Consider the following 17522-nt stretch of genomic DNA (forward strand, 5'->3'; position numbering starts at 1 on the left):
AGTGTGCTGAACCATGCCTCCCATTCCTCTCTCCAGCCAGTGAGCACGCTCAGGCGTCTTAGGCAGGAGGTGGCCTGGTTCACCAGCTCCTCCCTGAGTACTTCCTGGGCCCTGCCAGACCCGCTTGGGCTCCCAGTATCCTGATCAGGCTGGGCTAGAGAACAGTCTGAGCCAGGCTGTGGACTATTTGAGGACGTGGATATCGGAGCCTAGGGTCTGCAGGCCCAGGCTCTTCCTAGGTGAGGTGACTTCCCCAGTGTCTGAGATAGGGCATCTTCCAGGGAGGTATGAGGCCCATCTGGAGGGAGGGAAGCCTGTAGTCAGAGAGATAGGCTGCCCAGTGCCATGGCCAGTGCCAGCCGCTGCTGGGTTCCCAGCCAAGCAGAAGGCAGACCTCCCCCCAGCATTGGTCTGTGCTCTGATGGGAAGGAGGCCGGGCTTTTTGAGAGGTTGTCAGGGTGAAAGCCTTTCCGAACACCTAGAATGGTAATGGCATGGTAGGCAGGCCGCTGTGTGCCTTTGTGAGCTGGGGCATCTCAGAGAGGGTTCTGGAGGAGCCAGGTGTGTGTGCTGGTGGACTTGGGCCATGGGCAGGAGCTCCACAGGGAGTGTGTTTGGATGGGTTCCAGGCTGACTTCAGCAGCCTCATAGCTTTCCTCTGGTCCTGTCCGTTTCCTCAGGGCTTTCAGAGGCCAGCTCATGCTGTGTATGGGGAGGCAGTGGGAGAAGGCTGACTGGGTATCTGTGGGTGGGCCGTGTAGGGTGTCCAAGGGCTAGGGGTCCTGCGTGAAGCTCTAATACCTTTCAGTGCCTAGACTTGGTTTTGGGAGAAGGTTCATGTACATACAGGGCTGTTACCAAGGAGATGTAGAGTTTGGGGTGGGAAGGTGGCCTCTTTGAGCCTAGAGCTTTCAAGCCCTTCTCTGAATCCTGAGGCCATACATCATAAACCTCAGCCCATGGTGATCATGGAACTGGGTGTGCAGGATGTGTGCCCTGCATGGAGGTCTCAGGAGACTCTGTCAGGCTCCGAGTCTCTGCAGGTCAGGGCCCAACCCCCCACCTGACTAAGGTAGGGAGAGAATGATGGGCTAAGCCTTCAGAGCATTGGAGCCAGGACAGCGGTCAGAAGGTGATGGGGATGGCCTGTGTGGCTAAGCCCAGGAAGGGAAATTTTTCCAGGGGTTTGAGCCACAGACAGGTGCAGGCAAGACCTGCCCAGCTTCCATATCAGGAATGGTATTTCTGGGCCCAGCCAGGCCTCAGGCTTTTCCTCTGCCCCTGTTGTGGGAGGAGGTGCCAGTTGCACAGATGCTGTGCTGTGGCTCAGGAAGGGGCTCTTGACCTCTCTGAGGTGCTTATTTCCAAGCACCAGAACAGGTACTCCCTTGGTTTTTTCGACATGGTACACTTGAGAAAACTGAAGTATAAAGGCTAGGGCTAGTGAGGGGTGACATGCCTAGGACCACATAGTAGGTGAATAGTGGGCTCAGGTCCAGAGCTAGATGATCTGTCAGAGCCAGTCCAGGTGTCTGTGCCTTGTGCCAAGGCCTGTTAGGCCCACGGACCTTACCTGGGTCTGAGTCCTGGTATGTGGGCCCCAACTGCAGATTAACATCCTTTCCCCATGGAGCCATATTGTCCTCATGTGTTCCATCCACCCTTATACTGGGGAGATTGAACCCAAGGCCTCATGCATGCCAAGCAAGCATTCTACCACTGAGCCACAGTCAAGCCCTTCTTATTTTGAGATAGCATTTCGGTAAGTTGCCTAGCCTGGCCTTAAACTTGAGACTTTCTTACCTCATCATCCTGCATAGTAGCTAGGATTATAAACTCTTCATCTATAAAATGGACCAGTGAAAGTTCCTGGGTCTCCTACCTCATGGAGGTTGGTGGAGTGGCACAGTGTATGGAAAAGGTTCTGCTGGTAGTGGCATTCTGCATGAATGTTGGAACAAGGAGACTACTTTGGTCTTAGACAGGGACCCAGGGGAGTGGGGAAGGCCCCAGAACCCTAGAAAGCTGTCTGGGCCTAGGCACCTCTTTCCTGGGGATCTCAGGGCCAGGCCACACCCTGCCCTGCAGACGGAAAAGCTCACTTAAACCCAGGTGGTCATAGAATCTTCAGTTTCTTGCTCTCTGAGAGTCTGCGCTCCTTGCCCAGACCCCCATAGTGGAGAAGACGGACTGGTGGGTCTCTGTGAAACCCCTCTCCCCACACGTGCATGAAAACAAAGGAGAGGTGGGTGTTTGGGAGGGGGAGTGACTGCCTCAAAAGGGAAGTAGGGGCAGGGGCAGAGCAGATGAGTGGGTGGGGAGCTGGCAGCCAGCTTGGCTGTGGCACCGCAGGCCCCATCTGACACTTGTATTGCCCACCTCCTCAGGTCCCATCTGATGCCAAGGCTGAAGGAGTCTCGCTCCCACGAGTCCCTGCTCAGCCCCAGCAGTGCAGTGGAGGCACTGGACCTCAGCATGGAGGAGGAGGTGGTCATCAAGCCGGTGCACAGTAGCATCCTGGGCCAGGACTACTGCTTCGAGGTGGGTCCCATCACAGGCTGGGGTGCGGCACCAGTGTCCTTCTCTGGCCAGGTCTCCAGGCCTCCTCTTGGATTGCTCTGGCTTCAGCAAGGAGCAGGCTCTTCGGAAATGGCCAGAATCTGCTCATAGCTTTTGGCTTCCGGGAGGCAGGTAGACCTGGGAGTGGAGGGGGCTTACTCTTGCTAGAGGGCTCTTTGGAAGTGACCCAAAGCCTGCTCTCCATGCTACTAAAGGAAGTTGCTGGGCCTCCAGCGGGTGAAAGTGAGTAACAAAAAGCCTGTGTGGAATTGCATAAGCTTCAGGCCCCATATGGGAGCCTGCTCACTCTCCAACACAATGAGGATTATGGGGAGCCCCCCCACCAAATCTGGGCCTGTTTCCCCATCTGTTCAGTGAGAGCACAGACGTTTCCTGCCCAGCATTCTATGGACCCAGGATTCGAGAGCAGAGGCCCAGTGACCCAGCCTGCACACAGCCATTGCCCAGGGGTTACCTGTGAAGTCCCACTTGGTAGCTGGGAATCATGGCCCGGAGAAAGCAGGATGTCAGAATTCATACCACCAGGCTGAGAGACCAAGCCAGTACCATGTTACTAATGCTGCCAGTATTCCTGGGAGTTCCTCATTATTTCTCCAATTATTCCCATTGTCTTTTTGCTTCTGTTTCTGGGAAGATTCCTACCCCACATCCACTCTCACCCCCAGCAATCATGCATAATTAGGGAGCTCTTTGATAGAGGAATGAGCCTGATAATGACAAGCTGCCATTTAGGAACTAGTGTGACAACCTCCTGGCATCTGCCCACCGCCTGTGCCTCCTGTGTGCTGTTTCTGGTTTAAGACTCCCAGCTGAGTCAGGTTGGATCTGGGCTAGGACTTCCTTGTCTAGGATAGCTGAGGTGGTCCATTCCTGTCCACTTGTTCGTAGCAAGGGCTGCTGGGCAACTTGCAGGCCCTCAGGTGCTTGGATAAGGCGTCTAGCATCCTGCTGGGGATTTTGTGGGCAGAGTGCGAGCATCTTGGGCCACGGTCTCTTGCTTGGAGGAAATATCTAAGGTGTAACCAGGGGATGAGCAGAAGCGAGGCAGGCAGGGCAAGGTAAAGGTTCTAGGCAAGAGGCCCTTGTAGTCCTGGCACAAGTTGTTAGGCTTCTGTGTCTGTCACTGTCGCAGTTGCTGAGCAAGAGAACCCTCAGAAGGCGTCGGCTAGGGACTGAGGTGATTCTTGTGCTTGCCCTTGCTTTTCTCCTTGGAGTTTGTGGTTCTGCTTTTAAGAAGGCTTTGATTGCTGTGAGCATTACCCTCTGTCCTGGGCAGGGTGCCCCATACTCTCTTCTCCCTTGGGAAGAGGGAGTCAGAGTGAAGAAGTGCTTCCCTGTCTGGACAGGAGGACTGTGAGGCAGGGATGAGGAGCCAGGCCACTGCCAGCTGCTGAGCTGCTCGGGGACAGTGGGTCTCAGTGTATCTCTGTGGAACGTGAGGTGCCTGGGTAATTCTGCTCCTTGTCCTGCCTTCTTCCAGAGGCTGTGTGCAGATCCAGTGGCCATGCAGGCCTTTCATCATTGCCCAGTCTTACCACCATCCTTCCCCCATAACACTGTTGTCTGCCCCCTGCAGGTGACAACATCATCGGGGAGCAAGTGCTTTTCCTGCAGGTCTGCAGCAGAGCGGGATAAGTGGATGGAGAACCTGCGGCGAGCAGTGCACCCCAACAAGGTAGGCCTGCCGCTCCTCTCACTGGAGCATTGGGATTGAGACGAGCCTCCTACATGAGGGAGCAGGGGCAGGACGCCCATGAAGGACAGGGTTGGAGTGAATCCAGAGCCCGAGTAAACTGTACCAGGGTTCGAGTGGGCCAGTACAGCTGCTGAGCACCTCTCACCAGAGCTACACAGCGAGGAGGCTGGGCCGGAGAAGTGGCGAGTTGGGCACTGTGACCTTCTGCCTACAGCTTTTGTCCCCATTTCCCCCACCTGACTCTGGCTCATCTGTTCCCATCCACCTTAGACATCTGCTTCCTCCTGCAGGTGGGCAACCCTGACACAGCTTAGTGCCCTCCTCTGTATTCCCACAGTTCCTGGGTTCCCGCAATTGGTAGGGATCCTGACTGTAATCTCTCCTCGTATGTCTGCTTCCCCAGCGATGTGCCAGGCGTTGTGCTCTCCTCTTTCCTCAGTCTCCCCTCTGAGCCAGGAATTACTTTGTCCTGTTTTATGGAGAGCAGACTGAGGCCCAGATTGTGTTACTCACCCAAATGAGCTTGTGTGAGGTAGAGCAGACATGGAACCGTGGCCATTGGACCCCATCCAGTGCTGGGATCTGAGTCCTTACCACCACTACCACCTTCAGGTCCCCTCCCAGATACCCCAGGACTCCGGGCTCTAAGCTGGGCAGCTGGCAGCCCAGCTGACCACCCTGGGCCCCTGTGCACATGCAGGACAACAGCCGGCGTGTGGAGCACGTTCTGAAGCTATGGGTGATTGAGGCCAAGGACCTGCCGGCCAAGAAGAAGTACCTGTGTGAGCTGTGCCTGGATGACGTGCTCTACGCCCGCACCACGGGCAAGCTCAAGACGGACAATGTGTTCTGGGGTGAGCACTTCGAGTTCCACAACCTGCCGCCTCTGCGCACAGTCACCGTCCACCTGTACCGGGAGACCGACAAGAAGAAGAAGAAGGAACGCAACAGTTACCTGGGCCTGGTGAGCCTGCCCGCTGCCTCGGTGGCTGGGCGGCAGTTTGTGGAGAAGTGGTACCCGGTGGTGACGCCCAACCCCAAGGGCGGCAAGGGCCCCGGGCCTATGATCCGCATCAAGGCGCGCTACCAGACCATCACCATCCTGCCCATGGAGATGTACAAGGAGTTTGCCGAGCACATCACCAACCACTACCTGGGGCTGTGCGCAGCCCTTGAGCCCATCCTCAGTGCCAAGACCAAGGAGGAGATGGCGTCTGCCCTGGTGCACATTCTGCAGAGCACGGGCAAGGTGAAGGTGCGTGTGGGCGCCGCTGGTAGGGAGGCCTGGTCACAGGTGTGGGACTGCCCGCCCTTCCTGTGTCTTTATTAAGTACCCAGCTTCATGCAGACCTTGGGGACACCAGTCACAGCCAGGTGGGATCTTTAAAGCCAAGAATTTGCTCATGAGGTGTGAAGGTTCACGCTCCTTCTTGGTGGGGCCGTTCTGTGAGGGCTTCAGGACCAGGGCGTGGAGCTGAGCCCTCCCAGCACACATGGATTCTAGGCACACATACCCAGTGGGTGCTAGACTGGACAGACATCCCCAGAGGTGATGTACCAGGTGAGCCACAGCCTCTGCCCGCTGTGGCAGCTCAGGCACAGATTTCATACACAGGCGGACCGTCAGCCAGCCTCGGCCCCAAGCCCCACCTTCTCCTGTTACTTGCCACTCCCGAAGATGGGCCCACCGTGCTGTGTCTCAGAGCCTCTCCCACCTGGTTTAGGGGACTTGCCAGCCTAGTGGAGCACATGGGCCTCACCTGTGTGACATCCTCCCCTCTTCACTGTGCCACCTCCGCTGGGCCGAGCTGCCCGAAGGGGAAGAAGAGGGAGGGCTAGACTTGGGCTGGACTGGCCCGTGACATGGATAGACCCCAAGTGCTAGGTCAAGAAACTGGCTTCAGTGGTTTGAGAGCATATATGGCTTGTGTGGTGGGGGTGGGAAACTGCCCTTGGTCACGGTCCTGAGGCCTCAACCAGGGGTGGAGGAGGCCCAGGTAGGGAGCTGTGCATGATTCAGAGACCCCTTGTCCTCTTACCTGTGCCCAAAAGCCCTGGCAGGAGGCTTGGGCTGGAAGTCCCTTGGCCCCTACGGGCCCTCTGTAGCCCCCTCCTCTGTTGGCACTGTGCAGCAAGGCCAGCTCTCGGGAGAGAAACTTGCCTACTTGGCAGGGCGGTGCCTTCCTCCACTTTGTCAGGCGACTGCTTCACTCTCCCCAGCCTTCAGACGTGCTAGGTGAGGCTGCTGGAAGGGCCCGCTAATTCACCGGGCAGTGGTGGGCTGTGGGTGCTGGGAACCAATGAGTGAGGAAGCCTGTGGCCCAGAAAGGGTTTGAGGGAGGCAGCAGGGCCTGAGCCTTTCCTGCTGCTAAATCTGACCTTTCAGTCCCTGGTCCTGAGGGCTGCAGTGATTGGGGAAGCAGACTTAAAAGGTGCCACTGTGGAGGGCAGTGAGAGCCGGGTCTCCAGCTAGCTTCAGCAGCCCTCAGCAGGGTGAGGAGGCAGTGGATGGAAGGAAGAAAAGTGACCGATGCAGCAGGGTGCTGTGTTCTCTGGAACACTTGGAAACTACTGAGGCTTCCTTGTGCGAGGGAGCAAACCTGGTGAGGGAAGTTTGTGCGACAAGGGGCAGGCCTGGGTAGCAGGAGACTTGGGCTGGATCTGGCCCCAGGTAACTCTGCAGCCTTGGACAAGTCATTTACCTCTCTGTGCCTTGCTTTCCCCTCCCTGGGACCTGGCACCTACTGCAGGAGGTGCGGGAGGCTGTGGGCTTGAGTGGGAGCCCTAGGAGAGATGGTCTTACCTCTGTTCAGAGGACAGGACTCTAGAACCACCTGCAGCTCAGGAAGTGGTCCTTGGGCTGCATGACCCCTAGGAAGGCCACAACAGCTTCATGTCAGCTTCTGTCTCTGTCGGCCAGCCTAGTCTCCAAGGTTTGAGTCTCATTTCTGTGTTTGAAAGAGCCCCATAGTTGGCCCGTTGGATTGAGGAATTTCTAGAGCATCAGAAACCCTGGTCCACACTGGCTCAACCTTCCCTGAGTCACGGCCCTACCTGCCTCTCTTCTCCCACTGCCTGAAGTTACAGGTTGTGTGTGGATGCAAGGAGCCAGGACTCCAGAGGGAAGGGGTTGCTGTCTGTGTGGGTGCTGTTAAGCAGAGGGATGGCTAAGGCTCCTCATCTGGGTGCTTACCAGCCACCCTCCAAGGCAGCTGTGGAACTATGGCAGTGAGGGGCTGTGGTGCCACCATCTGCCTCCCAAGCCAGGGCCCTGCTAGGTGGACACCAGTCCCCACTCTCAGCCATCTGAGCACAGGAGCGCACTGCCACCCAGGGCAGCTGACCTTCTGTCCTCTTGTCCTGCTCTGTACCTGGTGGATACACGCACACCCTGCCTTCCATGGCTCAGGGGTGCATCCTAGCAGCTGTTGGTACCAGAAGGCGGTCGAACTCCTCCTCTGGCTTGCCTGAGGTGGCAAGCTGTCCTGTGACTGCCACTCAGGGCTGAATAGAGAGCATTGAATCCAGCCAGTCTGAACATAATGTGGAGGCTGTGGCTCCATGTGGCAAGCTTTCATCTAGGCCGCCTTCCTATCCATGTCTCCAGCTCCAGGCTCCTCCCTCACCAGGCCGTCCTGCCGAGCCTGCCCTCCAAGCAGCCTCTGAGGTGGCATTCCATTTCTCCCTGGGTCCCCAGCAGCATGGAATGAGCAGCCTGAGAGCAAGGGCTTCCTCTCTGGCTGGCACTATAGTCCTACTAGGCCAGTTCAGCTCTTTGCTCACCTCCTCTCTCCCCAGGATTTCCTGACAGACCTGATGATGTCAGAGGTGGACCGCTGTGGGGACAACGAGCACCTCATTTTCCGGGAGAACACGCTGGCCACCAAGGCCATAGAGGAGTACCTCAAGCTTGTGGGCCAGAAGTATTTGCAAGATGCCCTAGGTAGGGAGGGTGCTGACCAGAGGTGGGCAGAGGGCTTGACAGTTCCCACCCAGCCCTCATGCCCCCTCCCTGCCCCTGGCCACAGGTGAGTTCATCAAAGCTCTGTATGAGTCAGACGAGAACTGTGAGGTGGATCCGAGCAAGTGCTCAGCCGCTGACCTCCCTGAGCACCAGGGCAACCTCAAGATGTGCTGCGAACTGGCCTTCTGCAAGATCATCAACTCCTACTGGTCAGTGCCCATGATCCCCTGAGGACCCTGCCCTGTGTCTTGCCTGTCCTGATCTGTGTCATTTTGTCCACAGTGTGCCAGACACAGGTCAGAATCCACCTGCTGCTTGACCCCACTGAGTAACTGGATTTCCAGGCTCCTGTCGTGGTCCTTTTGGGTTCTCGAATTCGGGAGGGTGTTTCAGCCTGTCACATGCATGGATGGTGTAGTTCTTAACATAGGAGGAATCTGGGCACAGCAATATGTCTGCATCTGTGACTAGTTAGCACCCTGCGTGGTGCCCAGGGTGTGTGTGGCACAGGACTGATGAGACCTGCTTGGGCACTCACTTTGGAGATGCCCCTCCTTCCATAGAAGTTATGGTGCTCACAACACAGGCTGCAGTCAGCCCAGCAGGGGAATGTGTGGGTGCCAAAGCATAGGGCAGGCCTCTAGCTGGGAGGAGAGAACAAGAAAGGAGTGGGCAGGCCGAGATAGGAGGATCTTAATTCCAAGTGACTTTGCCAGACCCTATCTTAAAATAAAAAACAGGGCTAGGGATGTAGCTCAGTGTGAAGGCCCTGGATTTGCTCTCCAGCACTACCAGACAGACAGACAGCTCTCTGTCCAGGAGGGCTTTGCTGCCACCCCTGGGTTTATTTACACACTGAAGGAATTGCCTCAGGCAGCTCCAGTTCAAGGCTGTTCCCTTCTGCCTGAGCCCCATTGCAGCTATGCTTCCCTCTTTTGCTTTGTGGTTCTTTTATTTCACTGCCTCTGACCTGCACACACTCCTGCTGTAAGGCCTCACCCTTGCCAGCACTGCAGCCCTTCATCTTTCCAGACTCATGCCTCTTGGGTCCTTGCTGTCACAGCTCTGTCCCATCAGAGTGGGGCTGTGTGTCTGAATGTGTTTCCTGCCATGTCGAGGCCTACCTCGTGCAGGTGTCTCTACCAACTCAGGGCCGGGCATGCAGGAGGACCAGGGAGTGTTTGCTGCTTCCAAAGAGCAGACAGAGGCAGGTCTGCAGGATGAGCAGTGGGCACGGGAAGGGGGCAGGCAGAGGGAATGGCCTGGGTCAGCGGGGTGGGTGCCCAGCTACCCAGCCTGTGTTGTGCAGGGTGCTTTCCTGGAGCTGGTAGGCACCTTGGGCTTCAAGAGCCTTGAACTCTCTGGGAACATACTCTCTGGGCAGGGCTTTTACCCTCCATCCCCATTCCAGGGCAGCTGGGTGTGGGACATGGGAAACATTCCTGTGTGGACAAGGATTTTCCATTTCCTCTTTCTGGTGTCTGTCAGATTCTTCTTTTTCTGAGTAAGGCCATTACTGATCTACTGATGACACTGCTCTATGCCTGCCCCTGTTCAGTTTTGTGCCAGGCGCTACAAGGCTGGGACTAAGACCTTCCCCTTTGCTTCCTCACCAGCAGCCTTTGGCAGTTCTACCTGCAGTCCTTGCAGGAGAGCCTGCTGGGCCTGGGGGGTGGCATTTCAGGCTGGTTAGACCCTCCATGGTCTTCGTGCCTCAGCCTAGAGAGGCCTCTGTGAGCTCATCGGGGCAGGCCTTGTTCTCAATTTAAGGGACAGGAGACTAGCTCAGGAAGGACCAGGGTCTCGGTCAGGTCACCCTGAGCTTATCACGTAGCCAGGCACAGACAGATTGGGAGTTACCAGGGCCTGGTCCACCCCAGGGTGGGAGGTGCATCTTTTAGGGTGGGAAGTTAAGAAAGTCACTTAAAGATTGGCAAGATAGACCCTGACTGTAGCAGGTTAGGGTGCCCACAGAGCCAGCTAGCATCCCTGTGTTCTAGGGCCAGCTCTGCCCTCTTACCATGTCACCCTGGGAGATCACTGCTTCCTCTTCCTTACCTATCCAAAGCATAGAGAGCTATGTTCTCACTCTGTAGTTAAGGGTGCTCCCTCTTCTTCATCATCTCGAGCTCCCCAGCAAATCTTAGGTTCCTATGACATTATTCAGGCAAACAATGAATCTCAAAGCCAGTGATGAGAATCCAAGGAACAGCAGTCTTTTCCTGTTGTTTTCCTCACTCCCCCAGACACCCATACCTGCTGTTTGGGTAGAAAGCTGTGTCACCCCCAGGGGAGGTGGAGGATGGTTTGGAACTCCCTTTGCTGTGGCTGTGGTGAGAGCACAGAGCCAGCCCCACTGCCTGTCCCTGGCCCGCTCAGCCTTTGGTGAGAGCCTGCTCAGATGGAGCTTTGTCTGCTACAGAGGCAGCGCTCTTCTGCACTGTCCCCTACCTGCTGGGTGGGCAACTTGCTGAGGAATGGAAGTGCAGAGGGTTTGTTAGGAGGCAGAACCAGATCCTGCCCTCCACCCAGCTGGCTTGAGCCCCTGCCTGACCACCGCGCCTATCCTTGTCTGTTTCTATGCAGTGTTTTCCCTCGGGAGCTGAAAGAGGTGTTTGCCTCCTGGCGACAAGAGTGCAGCAGCCGAGGCCGGCCGGATATCAGCGAGCGGCTCATCAGTGCCTCTCTCTTTCTGCGCTTCCTCTGCCCTGCCATCATGTCGCCCTCACTCTTCAACCTGCTGCAGGAGTACCCAGATGACCGCACTGCCCGCACCCTCACGCTAATTGCCAAGGTCACCCAGAACCTGGCCAACTTCGCCAAGTGAGTGCTGCAGTCCTGGTTCTGGGTGAGAGTAACAGGCCCTGCCTTTGTCCCTATAGTTCCCTCCCCTTATTTCAGAACAACACCTCGTCCAGAGTCCCTCCTCCTAGTAAAAGTTACCCACCTTTTTGGTGGAAAAGAGCCCATATCTGGTCTTTCCCCTTTCAGCTACCCTGAAGAATAAAAATCTCTTCCTCCCCCCTGCTGCTTCACAGATACATCTGCTCTATCTGGATAGCTACCCCTACTGAACAAGCACACTTGAGGGGGAAAGTGGTTAGTTTCCCTACCCCTGTCCCAACTAATGCATTAGAAAGTTTCCGTGATAGGGACAGAGGGGGTGGGTGAGAACCTGACCCCTCTTATCCTGGCCAAAGAAAGCAAAATTAACTGAGCATGAGGAGTGAAAAGACCTTGATATTACACCCTTTGAGTTACAATGGGGGCAAGTAGGACAACTGGAAGATGGGGAAGAGCTGGAGGAAGGCAAAGAACTAGGAGGGGCTTGATGGCTGCATGTCTAGTCCACTTAGTTTTTGTACCGGAAGGGCTCATCGCCAGTCTCATTGAGAAGACATGTGCAGATGAGGGCTTCTGTCACAGCAAAGGGGTCACAATTGGCAGAAGGGCGACCTTCAAAGTAACCCTTCTTCTCCTGGCCAAAAGTCCGAGGAATGCGGATGCTGGCACCGTGGTTGGCTACATCAGCAGAAAAGTCGTTGATGTTGGAGGTCTCAAGGAATCCAGTTAGGCGCCGGGCATTATCCAGGCCCCCCTTGGGATCATAGGCACGAATGTGGTGCTGGTGCCGCTTGCTTAGCTTCTCGATAGCCTCCTCAATGTACTTCAGTCCTTTCTTTTCAAAGGCAAGAAGGTGTTATTTTTTCCTTCTGCTTTTGAATTAATATTAATCATAAGGATTCTCCCATATACCTTAACATGCCTAATCTCCGTTTTGAAATGAATGACTAATCCTCCTCTAAGGGAGCAGCCTGTGCCTCCTCACTGTGTCCCCCGAGTGGCTGGGGGAACTCGGGTTGTTTCAGATGGATGTCTCTGCTCAAAGCAGATAGTGTCTTTGGCTGCATTCTCAGTGCAAGTGAAGGGCTGGGTCATCTTGTTGTTGTTGTTGTTGTTGTTCATTCACAAAGTATGGACTCTGCCTGGGTCCAGGGCTGTCTGTGTGCTGGGCCTGACTGTGCAGAGATGAGTCAGCCTTGGCTCCAGACTCCAAGAGCTTAGCCCATTAGTCCGGAAACCTGTGGGATAAATAACAGAGCAGTGGCCAAGACACACTCCAGTGTCTCAGGAGGACCCCAGGCTGGTGGAGACAAGACAGAGAGGCCTCTGAGGTGGCATGACTCCCAGCTGTGTCTCAGGATGAGGCATTCATCTGGCTTCAGAAAGGGCAGCAGGACGGCTGGTGTGCCAGGGAGGCCTGTGGTTCAGCAAAATTTGGAGCATCAAGTGCCAGGCCAGGAGAAGCCGGAGATAAGGCTCAAGAGGACAGCAGGGACCTGAAGGTCACCCTAGGCATGGGAAGTCATCGGATTGATGGTCATCTTTATCTGTTCTAGATCTTGAATAGACCTAGTCAGCATGGATGCAGGACTGGAAGCTGGGAGAGTCAGAAGGAGAGAATGGCCATGTTTCCAGCAGAAGTATTAGGAAAAGGAGGTGGTGCAGAGGCAGTGGCTGCAAAGGATGCAGTCAGAGTGATTAGAAGATAAAGTCAGCAAGCTTTGCCACTGGGGAAATGAGGAAGAGGAAGAAGTTGACAAGTGCTAGGCTTCTGGCTTAGGCATCTGGGTAGATGGTGGTATCTCCACTTAGGATGGAAAGCTTAGGAGTACAGCATGAGCTTGAGGTGCCGCTGATGACTCTGGATTTGACCAGGATGAGTGAAGGCACTTCCAGGGGAGACCTGAAAGCCTAGCAGAAAGACCTGGGAATCATCTGTGCACTAGGCATTGTAACTTGGAAGTGAGAGAAAGTAGATTGCAGTGGATAGGATGGGGACATTGGAACATTCCGGGTCCTGTGAGTGAAGTCAGGAAGAGAATCATTGGTCTTGGCCTTGAGGAAGAATGGCCCAGAAGACTCAATTGTTGGAGAGCAAGTGCTGTGGGAGCCAGCCACGTGGGGGAGAAGGGGGGAGATGCAGCCAAGGATGTTGACAGGTAGCTTAGAGTAAAGGCACTCACCTGATGCACACCCTTTCTAGGTTTGGCAGCAAAGAAGAGTACATGTCATTCATGAACCAGTTCCTGGAGCATGAATGGACCAACATGCAGCGCTTCCTGCTGGAGATCTCCAACCCCGAGACCATCTCCAACACAGCTGGCTTTGAGGGCTACATTGACCTGGGCCGTGAACTCTCTAGCCTGCACTCACTGCTCTGGGAGGCTGTCAGCCAGTTGGAGCAGGTACCTGTGGCAGTGGGTCAGAGGGTGGGGGTGAGGCCACTGTAGAGCTCACCTCAGTGCTCTTCTTTCCAAAACAGTGAAGTCAGAGTGCTTACTCGTGTCGCATGCATCATCAGCGTGCCAGCAGCTCTGGGTTCCAGCCCAGGCCCTATAGAATGCACCAGGGATTTCTGGGCTCCTTTTTTTTTTTTTTTTTTTTTAATGTGAGAGGGCTGTGTTCCTCACCAGCATTGGCTGGGGCGATGCATCACATATGCTCAGCCTCTGGTAGCTGAGTTCCATGTCTGAAGACTCACTTAGCCGAGTGCCTGAGAATGATGGGCTGAGACTTAGCCTTGTCACCCAAGATGTCTTTGCTCTGAGTGTTAAAACCTTGGGCCACATGATGAGCAGTTCCTTGACATTAAGGGCTGGCCCTGTAAGGAACACTTCTCAAATGTTCCTTGCTTTCCAGAGCTCCAGGGGATCACCTTAAAAAAGTAATTAATCCTGAAACCCATCTTTGCCTCCCAGTCCCATCCCGGGAGGTGACCACTCAGAGTACTCTGGTGTGTAGCCTTCTATATACATTTTGTATGTGCAGGAACACACACATACAGGCACAAACATGAACATTCCTCGCCATTTCTAAGTTTGTTTTCAGGTGAGAGCTTGCTGTGTACATTGCCATGTGTCTCTCACCCATGTTGTAGGCCTCTTTCCACTCAGTGTTTCCTACACCACCTGCACCACCTCTGCCCTGTTTAGCAGCCACATACTGTGCTGTCACATGAACACAGTTATCTCACCAGTCCCCTAGCAATGGACTCTTGGGTGTCCCAGCTTTTCACTGAAAGCCCTCTGTTGCAGTCGCAGGCAGTCAAGTTTGCTCATTCATACTCACTTGCCTTTGGCTGAAAGAAACATGGGAGGAGTGGATAATGGAAACAAAGGACAAGCCCCTCCCTTCCTCAGGCAAAGCCCTGCCCTGCATCCTATACCACTGTCACCACTTGCTGAGTGCCTGTGCTCTCCCTCTCCCATGGATCTCACAGCCAGGCAGGAAGAATGGAGAGTGAGCAGCATTATTACACAGGGGATTGAGTGCAAGGAGGATTTGCCTAAGTGCCTCTTCAAAACTATTGTGTTGACTGCAAGTTTTCATACTTTGCCTTCACCTGTTTATACAGAGGACTTCATGTAAAAGCAGTGTCCTCCCCTTGCTCAGCTTCTTGTTTTCTGCCCATGTTTGAACCATGACAGCAAGGTCCAGAAGGGCCCAGACACTCCCTCTGAGCAGTGCCCAGAGGGCTTGCTCTGCCTGGGCAATCCCCATTGGGGCTCAGGTGTCAGAGGGCCAAGCACCAGCCCACTTTATGGAGTAGGTAGTGGGAAGGGAAGGGGCTGCCACAGAAGCCTCTTGGCCAAGGCGGTATAGGGTGGAATTCTGGGATTCCAAGTGGGCTTTCTTCTCTCTAGGGTCATCAGGATAGGGTAAAGTGGCATGGCACTTGGGCTAGGTCATCATCTCTCCCTGCGGCCTTGCATCTCTGCCCAGAAATAGCTGGGGAATGAGTAACAAATACAGATTACAGATCGCTGAGCTCACCCCTTGCAAGACCTGCTGGATCTGACTGGTGAAGGCCAACAGTCTGCATTTCTGACGGGCTTCTTGATAGTTTTGAACCACTGTGGCTACAGCACTCTTAGCCTCACCAGGTGACCCAAGTAGGTCACACTTGCCTTGTACCATGTCTTTTAGAATATTGTATCCAAACTGGGACCCCTGCCTCGGATCCTGAGGGACGTCCACACAGCACTGAGCGCCCCAGGCAGTGGGCCACTCCCAGGGACCAACGATCTGGCGTCCACACCAGGCTCTGGCAGTAGCAGCATCTCTGCTGGGCTGCAGAAGATGGTGATCGAGAATGATCTCTCTGGGTAAGAGCTGCCAGGGATGCTGGGTGTAGTGGGTTGCAGTGCACTCTGGGCAGCCTAGACACAGCATATCTGTGGTCTAAAGATAGGGCAGAGAACACCCATGTGAACATTTATGAGACAAGCCTGGTGAGCCTCAAAATGTGTGGTGCAGGCCCTAAGCAGTGCCACCTCCATTGAGAAAAATCAGGGAAGGTACCTCACTTTTGAGCTTTTAGGAAAAGTAGCATTTCCACTTGGAAAAGACCTTCTAGGCAAAAGGCCAAGCACAAGCAGAGGTCTGGAGAGAGCCTGTGTTCAGGACCTCCAGGACTTGCAGATCCGTTGTGTATTTCCTGAGCCAGTAAGAGTTCAGGTGACTGCCAGGGAGCTGGAGAACATAGAAGTGCTAAGCCCAGCCTCACTGAGCCCACAGCCCAGGCTGCTCATCATGCTTAACACATGCACCTGTCCATCCTGAGGCAGGAGACGAGGCAGGTGTTCTAGAAGGTTTAAATCAAAATGGAAACATTTCATTAGGAAATTTGGCATTTGTGTTCCACTCCTCACCCCTGCCCCCAAACCCACCAGGGGCTCTGCTTAGACCAGCGTGTGAGGATGGGGCACAGCAGTGTGGCAGAAATGTGATCTCAATCCAAGATGGGCGTGGGGCACCTTAGAGGCAGAGGAGGGTGTGCAAGCTGATGGGGGGGAGGTGTCCAAGGAGGCTGTGGGACCTGTCTCTGAATGTTGTGTTGGGGTTCTGCTCACTAACCTGCCAGGTGAGGCAGAGAGGGGCATGAGGCAGGTCCGGCAGGGGTACACCTTAGAGGCTGTGTGGGGGCCATGAGTGTGGGTGTTGAGAAAGTCTGACTGGGTGGGCGTCATGGGCAATTCAGACCCTGGCTGGCTGTGCTTTCCCTTGGCGCTATCTATAGCCATTGTCCAGCTCTTTCCTGCCATGAGTGCTGTGGCTCCAGGTGCCTGCAGCTGCCCTGTCTTAGAGCCTTGGTGTCTGCCCTCCCTGAGGCAAGCTGACCCCAGTTCCCCATTCTAAGTCCATGTCAAACTGCCTGTGTCAAGCACATTGTTGCTGCCTCTCACCCACTCAGTTCTGTTCGCCCCTACATTCTTCCTTCCACAGCCCAGCTGGTCCCTCCACAGTTATGCTTGGCCTCTGGGGAAGGTCAGACAGGTATTGCACTTGGGGAACTGGAGGGTGTGGTGGTCCAAAGGCGAGTGCAGCCCTCTGCGCAGGCTCAGACCCATCCACCTGCCTCCTGCCCTTAATTGATCCTCCTCTGATTCCTTATTTTTCCCAGAACACCAGCCTCCGCCTGCCACTCAACTTGGGAGTGGCGGCAGGAGGCTGGGCAGGCGGAGGTTTCACCAGGCCCCCACATGCAATAATGTTCTGATTGGGAACAAGCAGGAAGAGGCAGAGGGAGCCCCTGCGATTTTGAAATTAGGGCTGGTGATGCAGGGCCTGTGGATAGCAGAGCTACTGAGCTGAGGGCTTGGGTTCAGGTGTGAGGAGTTTCCAGAGCCCGCCAAGCCCCAGCGCCCATTGTCCCACAGTGCAGCTGAGTAGGGAAGGGACCTTCAGGGAATCCTGGCCTGGAACAGCAGAGCTGGCCTCTAGAGGTTCTGCGCAGGAGCAGCCGTCTCAGCCACCAGTCCCTGGAACTCCCCCTTCTGCCTCCCCAGCCCTGGCTTGGGCTGCCAGATCCTGGCAGGTTGGCAGGTGCTATTGACTTGGACCCGTGTGGCTGCTCTCACAGTTCTTCTCTTCCCCTTTTTTCCCTGTGTGTGCTTGTCTCCCTGCAGTCTGATAGATTTCACCCGGTTACCGTCTCCAACCCCCGAAAACAAGGACTTGTTTTTTGTCACAAGGTCCTCCGGGGTCCAGCCCTCACCTGCCCGCAGCTCGAGCTACTCGGAAGCCAACGAGCCTGATCTCCAGATGGCCAACGGCGGCAAGAGCCTGTCCATGGTGGACCTCCAAGACGCCCGTGTGCTGGACGGGGAAGCAGGCTCCCCAGCAGGCCCCGACGTCCTTCCCCCCGACGGGCAGACACCTGCAGCTCAGCTGGTGGCTGGGTGGCCGTCCCGGGCAGCACCAGGGAGCCTGGCAGGG

The 17522-nt window shown here is 55.3% G+C and overlaps 1 protein-coding gene across 1 annotated transcript in view; it reads left to right on the forward strand.

The window, feature by feature from the left end:
- The window catches only part of Dab2ip (DAB2 interacting protein), a 44602-nt gene that overhangs the window by 16813 nt on the left and 10267 nt on the right, over window positions 1-17522 (forward strand). The window contains 9 exon segments of the mRNA XM_010602953.3: window positions 2388-2541; window positions 4157-4255; window positions 4977-5531; window positions 8075-8219; window positions 8305-8449; window positions 10827-11063; window positions 13288-13489; window positions 15231-15409; window positions 17213-17522. The exon segment at window positions 17213-17522 is cut by the window's right edge and continues 10 nt beyond it. Coding sequence (XP_010601255.1) covers window positions 2388-2541; window positions 4157-4255; window positions 4977-5531; window positions 8075-8219; window positions 8305-8449; window positions 10827-11063; window positions 13288-13489; window positions 15231-15409; window positions 17213-17522 — 2026 coding nt within the window.

This window comes from Fukomys damarensis, unplaced genomic scaffold (assembly GCF_012274545.1).
Source record: "Fukomys damarensis isolate Sample0158 unplaced genomic scaffold, DMR_v1.0_HiC HiC_scaffold_36, whole genome shotgun sequence".
Classification (NCBI taxonomy): Eukaryota; Metazoa; Chordata; class Mammalia; order Rodentia; family Bathyergidae; genus Fukomys; species Fukomys damarensis.